The following is an 18,453-nucleotide window of genomic DNA, read 5'->3' as shown; positions in this document are numbered from 1 at the left end:
AGAAATCTCATTATGCATCACCTCTGCTTATCAGGCTACTCCCTTTTATCATTTTCTCTTACATTTATGCAGTGATAACCTACAGTACACACTGCTGGAATATTCCCGAAAGAAATGTGGTTGAAGGAGTCTGCAGTTTTCTTAGGCCAAACAACAACACAGAGGTTCTTCTGTGTGTTTGGTTTGGTTAGCTTCACACAGACCTAATTAAAAGCCATCCGGAGCTTTTAAAGTGAAGTCACATGGACCTAAGCAGCTTGTTCACTGAGCTGAGTTTCGGCGTCATGTCATCCTGCCAAATTGGGGATTTCGGTGAATGAAAACAAATCTGCTCGCAGACTCTCAGATGGACTCCTGTGCTCTTATATTCTCTCAAACCAGCAAGAATAAATTCCTCCGTCTGCGGACAGACATTTTCAAGCATCTTTTTATGCATTTTTTTCAGCACCTCCTACGTGTGAAAATTCCTCTCACTTGTCAAAACATATAATATATATATATACATAATTACAGTTTAAGTATTCCATATATCACGGCATACGTGGCCAAATGAGAGGCATTTTCAAGGCATGACAGCGACTGGAAATGATTGCAAATGGTCTGGGAGGAAATGACCTTTCTAACCCCTACTTACTACAATAAAGATTCATATCAGCTATAGGAGGGTGGATTAATATGTAATATCAGGGCCCGATTTTAACAATCTATAGGGTATGGTCTAAAGTGCATGGCGCAAGTGCATATAGAGCGTGTCCTACTCCACTTTTGCGAGTTAAGCAGCGCATAATCTGAGCGCAAAATAAGGCACAAGGGGCAAAGGGATTGTATTTAGTCTGTATTGCTTTCCGATGCTTGTTGTAAAGTAAATGCAATGGAACGGGGGAGGGAGAATGCAACATCTAGTGGCTGAATGTTATCAATAGCACCTTTAATTGATTCCACGGTGAAATAAACATTATATTATATGAAAAAGAACAGCTTCTGTTTGCGTTAACTTTCAGGCTAAGACCCACACTCCCCCCTCCCCATACTTTACCTCCTGGCAGTACTGCAGGATGCCCTCTTTGGTGCCGATGCAGCTCTTGGTGCCCGAGGGGTCCGGCTCCCACTTGCCGCTCTGCACGTTGATGTGCATGTTGAGTTTGCCGCAAAACATGGCCACCTGGGGCTCCGCCAAGAGACCCATGGAAACATCTGTAGGCACCTAGGGGTGGGGGGAGAGACAGGCGAGAGAGAGATTTAATGAGATGTACCCCTCATGTCTTCTTGAGCACTTGCGCTGAAAAATGCAAGACGGATGCAATTAAATTTCATTACTCAGATGGAGGGGAGGGGGAGAGGAGAGGAGATTAGCGCGGTAGATGAAAAGTAAGATGAGGTAAGCTGGTTTAAGATGAGAGGAGCGGGGAGAGAGAGGATGGAAGGAAGAAGATGAGGCGAGAGGAGGGTAGGGAACAAATTCTCCTCTCCCAATTTCATCGACATTCTGGGTTTCTGTGTTCCTATAATCAAAGTGGCAGTGCTCAATGCCTCTGTTCGTATTTGCCATTGGGTGTTGTCAAGTGCGCAAAAGATCTTGCAGAAAAATGCTGGAAGAACAGAGCAAAAGAAAGTGATGGACATCAAAAATCAATATTTTTATGAGAATAAATTGCCTCAAACAACAGGCCTGAAGCAATCCAATACACCCGCTGTTGTTTATGATGTTCACGCACACACACACTCAACAGCCCACCATTTATAGGAATAGTGTCCATCTCTGTGCCCATGCTGGCTTCTTTTTTTTTTTCATAGACAGCATAGTGTTTATATAACCCTCTGTTGATTCATTTCAGGGTTTGTTTCTCTCCGTGCAGCACATCGTGAGCACAGGTTGGCTCGAGGCAAGGGGGATTGTGTGTTGAGCAAACATGTGTGAAAGAGAAAAGTCCGCCGTTGGCATGAATGTATTAATTTTTGTGTTAATTTCTCCTGCGTGTGTGTGTGTGTGTGTGCCATCGCTGTCTGCCTGCATAAGGAGGTTTTGTGCTGAAGTTCCCTCAGGAGAGAGGAGGTGCAGACAAACCACTGAATGTCTGCATTGTACTGGCAAATGAGCTAGAACAAAATGGGAGGGAATACAGAGGGAGGGGGGGGGATGAAGAGAGTAGACGAAGGGAGGGAGGAGAGGGGCCGTTGCCATTGTGTGCTCCCTAATCTTGTTAATGGTTTTGAAGGCTCTGGCAGGCAAACAAATGTTGTTTTGTGAGATGGATAGCATATTTTTTTCCTCCAGACTTGATTCTCTGCAAACAGCTAGGGGCATAAAGTCCTCTTCCAATATGAGAATAGCTGATGGGGGCCATCAGTTTAGATCAATTTGAAGCTGAAAACTCAAATCTTTGGATCGATTTAGCAGGCGTGCATCTGGTGTATGGCTGGAAACATGAACTTTCATTATATTCCATTTTATACACTTGGCAGAAGAAGACGACAAGACAGCGTTCTGCGGCTATTATATACTTTAGAGTGAACTTTATATTTAGTAAAGCCTCCATAAGTGAAACTGTAGGGGGTACTGGATCAAATATTAATAATATTCACCAAAAGACTATTTCAGGGATATTGTGTTGGATTAACTGGATTCATTTGTAATAACTTCGTAGTATTAACAATAAAACAAGCCCCGTCAGTTAGCATTTCCTGCCTTTAAAAACAAATAATTCCAATAAATGTGTGAATTAATATTGACAGAAATCCCGGAGTGTTTATGATAAGCAAAGAGAAAGATAATACGGTGACAGAGCTCATGATCTGCAGTCACACCTCTGGTTTCGGGGGAGTGCGTTATCTACGGCATGTAAAGTCATAAACTGCAAAAATCACTCAGTCACGTTTATTGGAGCTTTATCGGAGTTGAAGCAGTTCAGAGGTGCCATGAGCCACCACTTTAATTGCAGAGAAATGTAATTAATAATAAGGTCTTGATCTGCTTCGATGGGCTAATGGCCAATTAGTTTCGCTATAGGGTTATCACGTATTCTAAAGAACTGATATGGAGCCCAGGATTGCTCATTAACATACTTAAAACGTACACTTAAGTGAGTTCTTTTCAGTAAAAATTGGTATTGGGCGAAGCTAAATTCTAACGTTAACATGATGCGTTCAAATGTAATCCTGTAAAATGTAGTTTTTGGTGAGAAACTTCAATCAATCCAGTTGTTTGAATGATGTTTTCACAATAATATAAAATAGATAATAAAGGTTTTTGGAGGTTGAGCCATGGTACTGCAGTCAAATGAGTTTAAAAAGATCACAAACACAGCTCAGCTTACACTTCCGGGGGTCAAACATGCACCTGCAAAGTTCACATCCCTTATAGGCCAACATGATAAGCCGCAAGCTGTGGTAGCAAGGAAATCAGTAAATCCCTCACACACACACACACACGCGCACACACACAAAGTAGTGTGTACAATCCCCTCTAGCGCCAACACATGGCAACTTAACACTGGTGGCCATCAGTCTTGACACCGGGCCATCTGCACCACCACACCGGGTTATTTAGAGGTTTGCCGCTCGATTCCCACACCGCCATCTGTGAGTGAGCAGCGCTACCGGGGGGGGGAACAGATCAAATCCCATCCTGCTCATTAACAGTGGAACCCAAGGCGAAAGCGAGAGCAGAAAGTTTTCAAATCATCTTCTGAAAAAGTTGTGTGCTATCTTTTAATTAGCTCACTTTCTGGTTGCCCAGTTTCATTCTGACCTTATCTGCTCACCCTCTGGCCTCTCCCTGTCGCTTATTGAAAGAGATAAACCAACTTCCCCTTTTGCTTGAGGCACAGGTAGGCAAATCTGAACCAACTGCTCGCTGACATTCAAATTCTTTGTGTCATCCTCTTTTGGCTGGCAAATCATATCCTCGCCAAAAATCGCTCCCTCTTCTCCTTTCCTGCCTCTCCACTGCTATCTCTCCACCGCTCGGTCTTCTGCTGAAGGAGGAGGAGGAGGCGGAGGAGGAGGAGGAAAAGAGGGGGGGGGGATCAGCCGAGCCTTCGCTGCAAGCTTATAAATCAGGCTCCCAGGATGGTGGTGAAGGCAGGAGAAAGTGGTAGAAAGAACAATAAGCACAATGGCGAGAGAGGAGGGAGAGATTGGAGAACAGATGAATTGGACAATAAGCCTTCGGGCTTCGAGCAGAAGGTCAAGCACTCGGTGAAACAGAAAGGATGTGGGGATGGGAGGGAGGGAGATGGAGATGGAGAGGGGGGGCTGACAGAAATCATGGGGAAAAGATGGGTAATAATGGTGTCGGAGCGAGGTATTTTAGAGAAAGGAATGAGCGCATCTCCTGTCAGTTAAGACACATCAGTAGCAGCATGTATATTATCTCCTCTCCGTCTTTATCCCATCTCAGCTCTGGTTCACATTTCTGCCAGTCTGCCAGCCGGTCATCCTGCAGGGAGGGGAAGGAGCGGTAATCTGGGCACTGAGGATTAGGACGGCAGCCTGGTCAGGAGAAATATCCCCCTTTGGTCTCAATCTGGCATGATAGCCATCACCGACGGACAGGGAATAAGCCAAGGGGAAAAAGGAGGCTGACGCTTTATCAGATTGACCCCGAGACGATAGTTCAATTAAAGTCAGCAGAAAACCCCAGCCACATATTGCTTGGCGTGCTACTTCTCCCCCAACGCAAATTACAAGTGATGCAACTAAAAGCCCTGATCCATCAAAAATGTTTTACAGCTTCTTGCCGCTCTTATTAATCATGTGAAAGACCTCTATGGGTCGACAAAAATGAGAGTCGAGGAAGCCGGCGGAGTCATAATAAATTCCACAATGAAGAGAATTGTAAGCGGCGTTTTTTGTGTTGCAGAAAATAGACCGAAATCAAGTCAGTCACGGAAAGGAAATACAGATTTTAAGCTACTGGGCTTGCTGACCCATATAGGACCACAAAATGAAGTTGCACATAACCCATGTCCAAGTTGTTAAAGCTTGACATGCGACGTCGGTTTATAAACTTTACAACATCCTCAGAATAATTTGAGGATGAAATAGAATTTGTTTTACCCCGAGGGAGACGCATAACAGGAAGACGAGCACTAAAAAAAAAGCAGACAAACAGACAATCTAATAATGTAATGCAATAACATACAAGTTTGTAGTAGTAAATGCGATTAAAGACAGATTATTTGCTACTGCAGTTTGATAGAGTGGTTTGCTACCCCGAGGAGGTTTATGACGAGCGATGCTGCGGCAGTTCACATGGACCGTCGACACGTGTGTGATGTTGTTACGCCCAAATTCAAATCACAGTTCCCATCTCAGACAGGTGACCCATTTCCACAGCTGGATACCATGACCCAAATCACATCCAGGCAAACCTTAGACACACGCAACGTGATCTTTGCTTCATCATCGTGCATCTGACTGTCATATGTTCGGTAGATTATATGGTCTTATTTTTGTATTTTAATAAATTGGTTTAGTTTGAAGCAGTTGATCGTAATTTACAGTGGTGGCAGCTTTTTAATTGTGAAGATTTGATATTCAGAAACTGAATATCTTTGGATTTTGGACTGTTGGAAGGACAAAATTAGCAATCTAAGGACGCAATTTACGTGAATAGTTTTAAGCTTTATTCATAACGTTGACATTCAAATTATATACATCAACATTTGAATGCTGCACAGCTTCTTTTTTTTTTGCATGTCTATTTATTGTTTAAAGCTATTATTTGTGCACAGTTGCAGATAAAGGTTAGGTTACACTAATATGATTAGTATTAGACTATTTGTAGAATTAGATTCCGGTGGTGGCTGGCTATTGTTATGGACTCGTATGATCCAAACATTTCCAATAACTCCAGAGCGTTGTAAAGTCGAAAAGTAGGGCTGTCAAGTGATTAAAATATTTAATTGCGAAATTAAATTAATCACATTTTTTATCTGTTCAAAATGTACCTTAAAGGGAGATTTATCAAGTATTTAATACTCTTATCAACATGGGAGTGGGCAAATATGCGGCTTTATGCAAATGTATATATATATGAATTAATTTTAAATCAATTACCAACACAAAACAATGAAAAATATTGTCCAGAAACCCTCACAGGTACTGCATTTAGCATAACAAAATATGCTCAAATCATAACATGGCAAACTCAACACCATAAATTACATTTATATAACCACAATAACAAAAAAAAAATGTTGTCCTTTTTTAGGTTGATAACGTCATAAATTTAGAAGACAGACTAGAGCTGCAACGATTAATCAATTAGTTGTCAACTATTAAATTAATCACCAACTATTTTGATAATCTGTTTGAGAATTTTGTTTGAGAAAAAAAGTCTCTGATTCCAGCTTCTTAAATGTGAATATTTTCTGGTTTCTTTCCTCCTCTATGACAGTAAACTGAATGTCTTTGAGTTGTGGACAAAAACAAGACGTCTGAGGACGTCATTTTCTGACATTTTATGGGCCAAACAACTAATTGATTAATCGAGAAAATAATGAACAGATGACAATAAACAATGAAAATAATTGTTAGTTACAGCCCAACGACGGACATTCAAAGCTTCATTTGAAAAACTAAATAGAAGCTTTGAATGTAAAAATGACATTCGGTGCAGTCCTATTTGTTTACAACCTGCTCATGTTTCTTGCATCATAATACTAGCGACCTCTTGAGTTCCTATATCTCAGATGTTAATCAAAACTGAAAGAAATAATTAATCTTTTACAAGCTGGTCTCCCCATTGACTAGTTTGACTTTGGGAGAAAAACACAAATTAGCCGCAAACTCAAAATATTCAGAAAGAAAAAAACCTTTTACATTCTGAATATCTGTCCCTCGCATCAAAGGCGAGAACATTCTCATCGATCGGTACGACTGCACAGTGTAGGACTGTCGTAAGACATAATAACTCTTCTTCCCCCCCTTTATGCAAATTGCCTAACCATTCCCATCTCAAAGTCATTGTGTAAAAGGGAACTGTAAAATGTGCTGATATGTGTGAATGAGCCCGCTTATGGCTGGCGCAGTCACAGATGTGATCAGCGGCACTAAAAAGCAGAGGAAAAAAAGCCAGGAAAAATGTTTATTACCCATTAAATGTAAATGGGGAGTTGTCAGAGAAAGAAATATTGCATCACACGCTTACAAACTGCAAATAAATCCTTTCTTACACACACACACACATGCACAATCTTTGAAGTGTCCCCATGGGCGCTGGTCCTGCGGTGCTATTAATTGTACAGTCTTATCTGAGTGGCACAGGCCTGCCATGGGGAGTTTTGTGAAGGTGGTGGGGGTGGTAAGAGAGGGGGAGGAGGGCGTTTTAGATCATCTCTCATCCCGGGGGGAGACTCCCTGGAGAGCAAGATGTGTCGCAAGAGCTCTACACACTCCCTTTTCTCTGGCACACATCTTTTACAGACATCTTTGGCTATGTCCAAGCTAGTAACTAACAAGACAAGACTCTATTGTCCAGGCTGGGACACACTGAACCACTAGATAATGTCAACTTGTGAGTGTTGGAGATGGTTAACAACGGCTCCAATGCACAGTCAAGACAGACAGGCAACTCCTCACAATGCAAATAAGGCCTTTATTGTGTTATCATCGGTCGCCTTTAAACATTTACGACCGTGTCATGTGAAACAACAAACTTATATTGCTTTCCTTTTGTGGTCATTAATCAATCAATTGTGGTGGGATCGAGCACAAGCCCGCCTGTCTGCGGGCTGTTTACAAGATGCATCGCCGCGGGAATTTGTTTGCTTAGCTCGGGAAGGGTGTGTGACGGCTGAATTAGATAAGACTGGCGAGGGGACAGGATTGCTCGCGCGCACAGCAGCGGCAATGCTCGTCCAGATACACACTCGCTCTGTAATCACCTTGGCACGCGGGCCGCGCTGTTACTTAAAACCTTCTCATCGTTCTTTGACTGGATTTGTGTGTTCGACGCTAGTGTGTGTGTGATGTTTGTGACGCAGATTTAGCGGGTAGTGTGTTTCACTGATTACAGGGGAAGCCGGACCCTCCTCCCTTCCCCTCACACTCCCTGCCGGTCAATTACAGAGCAGATGTTAAAGCAGACTTTCATCAAATAAATAAATAGCGGGGGGCGAAACAGAAGCTCTGGCTTGGATATGTGAAAGAAAAAAAGGAAGAACTGGGTGTAGGATTGATTGCCCGGCTCATCCTCTAATCAGCGCTGCCAACATTTTAGGGTGGGGGTAAATTGAGGTGAATCAGGTTAAGATGAAACCCAAGAAACGCAGACTGCATCCAAGGCAGTTTGGGATAAATAATATTGATATTAGGCTTAAAAGGGTCAAACTGGCAGAAAGGAAACATTTCATCCAGGTCAAATGACAAATCAATCAAATGATTTTTCTCACATCTAAGATTAACCACTCTGTCCTTGGCTCATCCCAGAAGCCTCTTCAAAAGTTTTAGTTTGAAGCATTATCTTCACTCATATTTAAGCTTTGTCTCGGGGGGTTCCCGCGGAATTAGCATCTCAGATAAACCTCTTTAAAATCTGATTAGAAGTGTGTAAGAAATATAGTTCTGACTTCTGCCCACTTCATTTGTCTAGACGTGATGGAGGGACTCTTGGTTGCCTTAGTAATAATCACCATGGATACGCAGCCTGCTCTCGACCCCGGGGGAACAGCCTGTTATAACCTTCCTCTGTCATCGCTGTGGCAACCTGAGGCAACACCATTATCCAAGTCACCTGGGAGCAGGAATTTCATCATTGGGGTTGGTCCACTTCCCGTAAGGAAGTGTGTGTGTTTGTATTCTGCATGTAGCTGGGCATGCAGGTGTTTTTTTGTGTGCACAAAAATGAACAGCGTAATGGCCGGCTCATTCAGCAACGGCCTGCTAAACTGCTTCTGACCTCCCTGGTATTCAGCTGGGAGTCACCCTGCAGTGGGCCGCCAATATACACAGATGGAGTTGTGATTGCACAACACTGACCACACTACGAACTGTGACTACTGGGACCAGAAATGACACAATCTGTTGACAATCTCACCCAAAAAAAATGTGCTGATAATGATTGTTTTTAATATGGCTGTCAAAGTTATTGTGATAATAACGCAAATTTGTTTTAACGCCACTAATTTCTTTAACACAACTTGCGATTTTTACATAAAAAATGTGATTAAATTGTGATTAATCGCAATTAACTATGGACACTATTTTAATCCATTGACAGCCCTAGTTTTTGAATATCCCATTAAAACCTCAGTGTTGCTGTACCCTGACTACGTCCGTTTTGCATCATGTTTACGTCATCTTTTTCCCCCAGAGGGCCATATCACACAATAAAAATCACAATCAAAATACTCTGTTGGCCCCCTGAATGCATGCATGTCAACATTCAACATCTGGAGCAACAGCATCTCCATTCTCCAATTAGAACTGTGTTGACTTGCCCAACAGGAACATGTTTTTCATTATTTGTCATCTGCGTCAGATACACATGCTGGAAAAAACACAAAATAATATACAACTTAGCATATTTTTCCTATAATGTTTTCACTTGCGTCAATAGAGCTAAAGGCAACAATTTGCTGTCCTTAGAAAACACTGCAGAACTCCCATTTAAAAAAGGCTGAATTTAAGTAAACAGAAGCCTAATAGTTCTTTTTACAGCTGCATAAAGAATGATTTACGGCTAAGTGTGAGTTGAGGTAATCCTTCATCAGTGTTGTTACTAGGAGTCATTGTGACTCAGGGCCCTAGGGTGCTGATGGCGGGTGTGTTTCTGAATGTGTCATGGTGGTTACGAGCACCACCTCCGCACAGGGCTGGTAGGTAAACTGGGAACACAGGCGGTATTTCCAATCACCAATGGAAGAGTACTACCAATTTATACTTTTCTGTACTTCCTTAATCAAATGACTAAAATGCAAAAATTACTACTTTGAAGTTATGATTCATACCAGCAATCCAAAATCTAACAGGGGTTTTCCTACAAAGCATACCGTCAATTCCAACATGAGGGGTTTTCTAAACAATGGCTTCCTACCGTGCACAGCTGGCTCTGCAGCACTCCTGTACTAACACAGGAAGTCCGCCTTTAACACGGAGACCAAACAGGAAACAGATCCAGAAATAGCAGGGCACAGTCAATAATACTTGTCTATTTTCTGACGCAAATCGCCATCTCAGCCTTCTCTTCTCGTTTGCACCCACACACACACAACTTGGCATTTCAAACAAGTGTTCCAATTTCACACTTGGACTCCGAGAGGAGTTGTCATCTGCAATTGATGGCGTGTCGGCCGACTCAAAGAGGTACGAGTTTCATAAACCCTCTAAACTGTGACTCTCGAGCCGAAGGGCATGCAGCACATCAGCAACGCGCTGTATGGATGACACAGCGTTTCAGAGAGAAAGAGTGCGAAGTTGCTCTAGTGGAAAAATGGTAAAAAAGGAGGGAGGAATGGGTGAGAAGAAGGACGGGAATAACGCACAGCGGCCTAATTATAGTCCAAGTACCAAGCACCTGGGGAAGTCTCCAGCGCTATGGCAACCCTGAACACCCAGGACGCTGAGTGGAGACATGAGAAGAAGTGAGAGGATGAGATCATACAAGTAGAGGGATATAACCCTCAAAAACAAGGAGCCTCATGAGTATGTTTGCGTGTTGATAGAGGTAGTGAAACAAAAGAACTTTATCAACATCGAACTTTATCAACATCGAGACCACGGAGAGTCAAGCTCCATTGTGGTTCCAGGGAATATTGGAAATGGAAAGATTGGAAAGATTGTGCTGGTAAAAAGATGAACTAAAGAATTTTAAATCAAAGACTTGTTTGATTCATCTCATAGACCAAAGCAAATACTTAATCCAAAACACCAAGGGATATACTGTATTTCTAACACCCCTACTGGCTATTTTAAGCTTTTACTTCCATTTCTGCACTTTCTGACTTTTTGAAACATCAACAGCATCTGGCGCACATCTGGAGTTGGCAGTGGCCAATAGAAGTACATATTCTTTTTGAACTGTGCTTTACAAATTCAACTCAGAAAATACATTAAAGGGGACATATCATGCTCATTTCCAGGTTCATACCTGTACTTTGGGTTTCTACTAGAACACGTTTACATGCTTTAATGGTCAATGGGTTTTAGCGCCCGTCTCTTTAAGAACCCCTCCTGAAAAAAGCCCAGTCTGCTCTGACTGGCTTGCGAGAAAAATATGGTGCACCTTTGCAAAGGTAGTTCAAGCTGTGGCCGGTATATTCTAACAATGTATCGTCATACACTTAAATACTCTGAAGGGCACTAATCTAATTGAAAACATATGATGGATTAAGATTTATGATAGAAGGGATAGGACATAGTTTAATTTGTAAATCCTGGCCAGATATATTCTATTTTGGGGGTATTTTAGCCATTTTGTTGACATTCGATAGGAAGGGAAACATGAGAAGAGAGAGGGAGCAGACATTGCACATTGAACCTGAGTTGATGCGACTATACGGTAACTACCAGGACTCTCAGAGATGCTTTTTTATAGACAGAGGCACCAAATGTGCTGTATGCCACTCTAGTGATCTCTAGACTCACTGAATTTGTGGAGGCACTTTGTATCAGCTTTAATGCACTTCACCAGAAATAAATGTCAAATTCCCAAGCACTGAAGTGGGGGTGGGACCTCTGCTGGGCTCCTCTTTTATAACTGAAAGCTCAAGAGGTGAGCTGGCATTTCTTCGGTTCATTACACCTCCAGTCTGGGATCCAGCGGAGACGACACAAGCAGCCTGGCGGATCGGCTAAACTATTAAGTCAAACGCCTCAAAGTGCCACGAGTCACGGTGTGCGATGACGAAGCACATACGTGTGATAAATCATCATATTCTGATTGCGTCACCATCGAGGGCGTAAATCTACGCATGCGTTTATGTACTCGCTCGTCCATCACGTGCTGACAATGTTGCGTCTGTGTGACCAAATCCAAGATTAAAACTTGATTGTATTGGCCTTGGTCAGATTATTACAGCCTGGGTCGTCATATCTGAGTGGAAGGTCACATCACAGCCTTGACTGGGACACATGGCACTTCTGATGGAGACGTGACTATAAAAGCGTCGACAAGAAACGGCAGGCACACGCATCCAGATGTGTGTATGAATACTTGCTCGCTGATGAGGTGGAAGCTGGATGTGCTCGCCGCTGCTGAGTAATTGCGCAGGTCGGAGCGACTTGTTTCCCGGCTTATTATTCAGATTCTGTACCAACAGCTGCTTACTCAGCAGCGGCGAAATGAAGAGTGTGTCTTCGAGGCGCACTGCTGATATTTACAGATGGAAATAGTGGTCCGATGGTGATGAATGGGGCTGCCTGGTGGGAGATTCACTCTAATATGAGAAGTGGGAGGGAGAATATCGTGTTCCCCGATGACTACCCGGCAAGAAAAGCTAGGATTGTTACATGTTTGACCTATTAGAGGTAATTATGAGGCAGTAATAAAGAGGAAGAGGTGAGCAAGATGAAATTCAACATCTTCATCCAGAGCTGTAAATCAGAAAAGTTCTCCTCAAATCAACAAGCGAAGGAAAGTCAGCTTCTTATGCGATCAGTGTTGGATCTAATCAAAGCTTCTGGCATCCATCCACAGTATCTCATTCAGAGGCCAGGTTGCACGGCACAAAGCAGGCCTTTGAGCTACGCAGTGGCCTGAAATCAGCACTACCAGATTCCTACCGTGCTTTGAAAGGGGGGGGGTATGCTACCTTTCAGTAGGAAAACAACACACAAAGAAGACTCAGGACTGTGAGGATGACAAAAATGAGACGAAAAAGAAAAGGATAGCACAGAGCAGGAAGCAGAGAATAACAGGTAAAACCATCTTAGAGCTGATTTGCATCATAACCAGGGGAAACTTAGTTACATGCGTCGCCAAAAAAACAAAAAGCCCATCAGCGTCATGCCCGTTTCCAGGCGCCATGACAACAGAAACAACAGTATCAAAAGGTCAGGAATTCTTTTCTACAGGACAGACAGAGGGGGATAACAGAGGGGACATTAATTGGGAGCGCTGCAGTGTCATTGTTGTTGTTGACACAACCAAGATGGACAATGTGGGCTGTTTGAACAAGCAATTTTTATAGCCAACAAACTGGTTGGACATTGAAAAATGAGACCGAGACAAAAAACAGGGAGTGCTGAAGACGAACCCCTTTCATGTCTCATTACGAGGAGGACATCCTGTCCTGCCATATAACAACATTCACTGTTTACTGAGATGAGGAGAGGCAGGCACATTGGGAGTATGATAAACTAATATAATTACAGCGACTGCTATTTTTCTGTCTGTGGCTGCAACTTCTGATTGTTTTCATTATTGATTTCCTTTTTCAAAAGATTAATTATTAGTTCACCAAGTTCTTAAATCCAAAAGTGATGTCAAACCAACAGTCCAAAACCTACAGGTATTCAATTTAGAATGAGAAACAACAACAGCAGAGAAAAACAGCAAAAAATGTCACATTTTCAAGTCTGTCTTCGCCCAAAGAAATTCTTTGTTGACTGATTGATTAGTTTACTTAACTGACAGATCTGTCAAATTGAGTTTCTCCACAAAGAATCACACAAAAGCACCACTTTAAGTCTTGTGTTTACCAGAGATGTGCTCATAAGCTTCTTGGAAATAAGTCATTCAGCATGAAAAAGCATAAAAAACGACTAAACAGCTAAAGAAATCTAAGGCTGGGCGATATAGAGGAAATCAAATATCACAATATGTTTGACTCGATATCGATATTGCGACGATGTTGTTGGGTTGGCTATTGGTACTTTCACAAGATATTTACACAATGCAATTTTTGATAAATAATCAACAGTAATGTGGATATAATGACTAAGTGGGGAAAGGCAAACAGCTAGAACAGTCTGGTAAGTTCAGAAAATGACATCACTTTACTGTAATGCAGCCTTTAAAACCAGGAAAAGGCAATATTTATGCCAGATTACGATATTCCGATATCCAAAATCTAAGATGATATCTAGTCTCATATCACAATATCAATATGATATTGATATATCGCCCAGCCTGAGAGGAAACCGGTGTAAACAGGCTATTTTGTGAACCCGTGCCAACAACATCAACAATGTGTCTCTCGTATGGTTTCACGTCATTTACCGTGTATTTCACACGTGTGATTTCGTGACAAAATTTGTAGACCTTATCGGATGGTTCCTCCCAATGAAAGATCTTACAGTGTGTGACACCATCGCCGGTCAGTCATGAAAACCACAACGACTTCAAGACTCCCGATTACAAGACAGCAAGTTGTGTGTGAGCAGTACAGTGATCTGATCTAAATTTACTTAAATGATTATTTAATTATCAAAATGTAATTGCCAATTATGATTTAAAATGTCTTGTTTTGTCGCACCAACAGCCCCAAATCCAAAGATATTCAATTTGCCATCATAGATAGAAGTCTAAGAAAGCCAGAAGATATTCACATTTGAGAAGCCGCTGCCTTTCGGACATTTCTGCTTGAAAAATTACTTAAATGATTAATCAGTTATCCTAATGGTGTCATTGATTTTCTGTCGAGCGACTAATCAATGAATTGATCTTGTCAGCTATGTAACATTACAAGATATGTCCAGAGCAGCCACTCGGTCGTTTTGGTCTTAGTCGACTAAGATTTCTTTAACCGATAAGTAGTTTTTTTAATGCTTTTTCATGCTGAATGACTTATTTCCCAAAAACTCATGAACACATCTGTGGTAAACACAAGATTTAAAGTGTGTGATTCTTTATGGAGAAACTCAGTTTTACAGATCTTTCAATTAAATCAACTAATCCATTAGTCGACTAAGAATTCCTTTGGAAAAAACACAATATCAAACATCAGGTTTTTGGTGTCAGTCCGTCAGAATCAGAGCAGAGGCTTTTCCGTTACCAGGTCAGTCAAGAATCACACAAAAAAAATCCAGAATCCAACCTGAATTATTCACCGACAATAGCCTCAGTTGACCTGATTTCAGCAGTTTGGTTAACAGGTTTATTACCTGTAAAAGCTCCCTATCTACAAGTATACTGGAAGCTCTGGGTTAAGCACAAAGCTGGACCTCTTTCTCTGCAAAAATGTAAATTAAAAACTGAAGTAAGTGAGTACAATAAAAAAGTAAAATGAGAAAATGGAAAGCAAGAGGAGATATATATTAGTGTCAGGTGGATTTTCTCCTTCAAAGAATTGAAACTGCAGTGTGAGCAGCGGAGGAGAAGGTGCCAGAGAGGAAACACTGGCAGCGCCAACAGGCATAATGGCATTAAACTGTCTAATAAGGGGAGAGGGCTGGTCCGCCCCGGGCTCAAAGACTGCAGTATGCACACAAACAGGCCGCCTGCACCCATCCAAGAGCCATTTCCCAAGGATTCACAAATACACAAAGGCTGGCATCCAACTCCCACGCTCCGCACCATGGGCCCGTCAGGGAAAAGCAGCTTGTGTGTTTGTGTGGGGCGGTCACGAAGGCTATAAACAAGCCCTAACAAGATCAAAAAACTTGCGAAATCTCATTTTCAAGTCTGATTTAATCTTGCTTATATTATTCCTGGAATTTTAAACAACTTGTTCTATCGCATTTCATCACTTTGCCTTTGATATCTATAATGTAAATACAGGAGTCCTTAGGTAAGCTAAGCAACGGATTAGGAACAAAACCACTGCTTCTTTTTAAAAGCTATTCATTCCCAAGTCCACTGATTATAGGCTGCAGGAAACAATGAAGGTCGGCTGCCACATTTCACCTGATTCATCTGAAGGAGAAAAAACGGCCAAGACAGCAAAAACAAGAGGCCTAAATGGATAGCCATTGTTTGGCACTATTGATCCATTACAAGTAACACATTTAAGCTACAATTGTTACAAGCAGAGATCCAACAGACAACACTGAACTGCAATGAATGTGAAACAATGTGGTGGTTACAGGAATGTGTCATTTCTAGGGATGTCACGAGAACCGATACTTCGGTACCAACTCGGTACCAAAATTCTATAAATGTGACGGTACTCGTTTTCTTCGGTACCGAACGATGCCTGTAATGACAATATTGTTTGTTTTAAATACTTGAAGGCTACATGCCACTGTTTTTTGTAATGTTCAAATGTTTTAATAAAAGGAGTACGTGTTGAATTCCATGGGATTTATTGTTTTCTTTTTACAGTAGTATCGAATTGGTATCGCGAATCGTGTAAATTCCCTGGTATTGGTATCGACTACTAGATTACCGTGACATCCCTTTTCCATAGTCTAAATATAGTCTAGCTTGAAAAAGGGGGAACTAAAAAAGCATTACTGACACAGTACTAAGTAAATGACACAACTGACAACGATGACAATGATATCGTGCCATCAATCATTAGAATAGCTGCCCTCTTTACATACGTCAATCCTCTAACAAATCCTCATTCAAATACCATCAAAGAATACATTACTTAAGCAGCTGATCCAATAGTCCAGTGTTGGTCATGTATGGTTTTTCTTTTGTTCCTTTTTCCCTGATGATGGGGCCTTGAGGCTAAATGGTTGTGGAAGATTGTGTATGAATGTGAAATTTATAAATGTTTGGAAAATGTTATTAGTGTAACACAAATATGATGTTGTATATAGTAATGTATGTGATTAATGTAATTGGACCCCAGGAAGACTAGCTGGTGCCATTGGTATCAGTTAATGGGGATGCTTTTTAAATAAATAAATTACGTGACATTTTAACAAACATGTATGCCATGAAAAATTAGATTAAAAATAATGCCATTTTTTTTTTACATTGAATTGAATGTTGAATGTTAAAAATAGACATTTTTTGCAGTGTATTCTTGGCAAAGACGCTTGAAAATGGATGAGCAGTGATTTTGTGAGCTAGATCCACTATAAAGACGTTATTATAAGCATAACCTATATTTCTAATGTCACTATTATCACACAAAACTCTAATATAGGTTAGAAAAAAGCATTAAAAGGCAACAAAGCTCCTGTTGGATCCTAGTTATCTCTCGACTCTGGATAAATGCTGCAGTGCACCGCCGCCATCTTACTCCTCTATTCTTCTCCCATCTGACTGAAATATGAGGGAAAGCGCTAATAACGTGTTGTTTTCTGACATTACTATCATCTAAACGGGTTTATTTGCTTTATTAAAGACACAATCATGCGTTAAAGTCTTCATTACGAGGCAACAAGACGTCTTATTGACTTATTTTCATGCCCAAAAACACGCCCACTCCCTTAAAAATCAGCCCTCGGGATATGGAAAAATGAGACATTTATCCCCATGTAATGACTTTAAATTACATTATATTACCCAGAATAACCTGTTAAATAATCGTTTCATGACAACAGCAGTGTTGTTGAGGCTACAGCATATTTTGTTGACAAACACAACTTGTTTGTAACATTTTAAAATCACAGTTTTTACACACAAAGGGGAAAAGGGGAACTTTAAAGGGTGTAGATTTAACTCAAATGTGTCGGACATTTCTCCACTGCTACACCAGTCTCAATAAATCAATACAACAGCAACAGAAAAGCAACGAAAAGAGGGCTATCCTATTTAAAATAAAATACGCGTTATATGTTTTTACGTTAAGGGGGTTAATTACAAATAAAACAACGACAAATACTAACAAAATATCTAAATGTTTACGTGGTATTGTACAAAACACAGTAGAAATAGTATTCACAATAGAGTGGCAAGCTAGATAGGCGTTTACACAGAACTTCCGGTTAAAACCTTCAACATAAAAGATTAGTCAAAAGATCTGCGGTTGATTTTTTGAACAATAGACATATAATGACGACAAATTATTATTAATCATTTAGTAGCTTAATTTGATAGAATTTATATTGCCTGGTTATACTTTTCCCCCTTTCTCCGCTGTTAAACACATTCTGAGCTTTAACTCTGAAGGCACGCCCGTCTAGCTTCCGGCATAGTTGTAGTCTCCTTGACAGCAACAATATGGTAGAAATACTACTAAATATGACACAAAAAAAGGGTTTTTCTTTTTACCTCGGCAGCCAGAGATGAAGCCGCTACAGCCAGCAGCAGTAAAGCTACTCGGTCCCCCATTGCAGCGTTTCTCCGATCGGTTTTTAACGTGTTTTTAGCGTCGGGAGTGAGAGACTGGTGTGTTCAGCGCCGGTGACTCCCGTTGTCTGATTGAGAGCGATACCGAGGCTGCACAGCTGCTCAGCAACGGATCACCTGACCACAGCGGAGGGGATTAACACACACACATACACATGCACGGTCTATCTATCACACGCGCACACAACCGTTATCTTTCTGACGCACATGCACACTTGATCTGTCATGTACTGTACACTCTGACCTCATCACTCACACCCTTACAAAAAAAATTGATTATTCTATTATTAATAGTTAATTATTATATATTAATAATATGC

General features: G+C 41.3%; 1 protein-coding gene across 7 annotated transcripts in view; it reads right to left on the bottom strand.

Moving 5' to 3' along the window:
- The window catches only part of appa (amyloid beta (A4) precursor protein a), a 37,861-nt gene extending 19,646 nt beyond the window's left edge, over window positions 1-18,215 (bottom strand). For all 7 annotated transcript variants that reach the window (XM_074627308.1, XM_074627309.1, XM_074627310.1 and 4 more), the window contains exons 1-2: window positions 18,056-18,215; window positions 1,037-1,204 (exon numbers count right to left, since the gene is read on the bottom strand). In XM_074627308.1, coding sequence (XP_074483409.1) covers window positions 1,037-1,204; window positions 18,056-18,115 — 228 coding nt within the window. In that variant the 5' untranslated portion in view covers window positions 18,116-18,215. The remainder of the gene's footprint in view (window positions 1-1,036; window positions 1,205-18,055) is intronic.
- Between the last annotated feature and the right edge of the window lie 238 nt (window positions 18,216-18,453).

Source organism: Sebastes fasciatus, chromosome 24 (genome assembly GCF_043250625.1).
Source record: "Sebastes fasciatus isolate fSebFas1 chromosome 24, fSebFas1.pri, whole genome shotgun sequence".
Classification (NCBI taxonomy): Eukaryota; Metazoa; Chordata; class Actinopteri; order Perciformes; family Sebastidae; genus Sebastes; species Sebastes fasciatus.
Note: the sequence above shows the minus strand (reverse complement) of the source record. Positions and strands in the feature narration are given on the sequence as shown.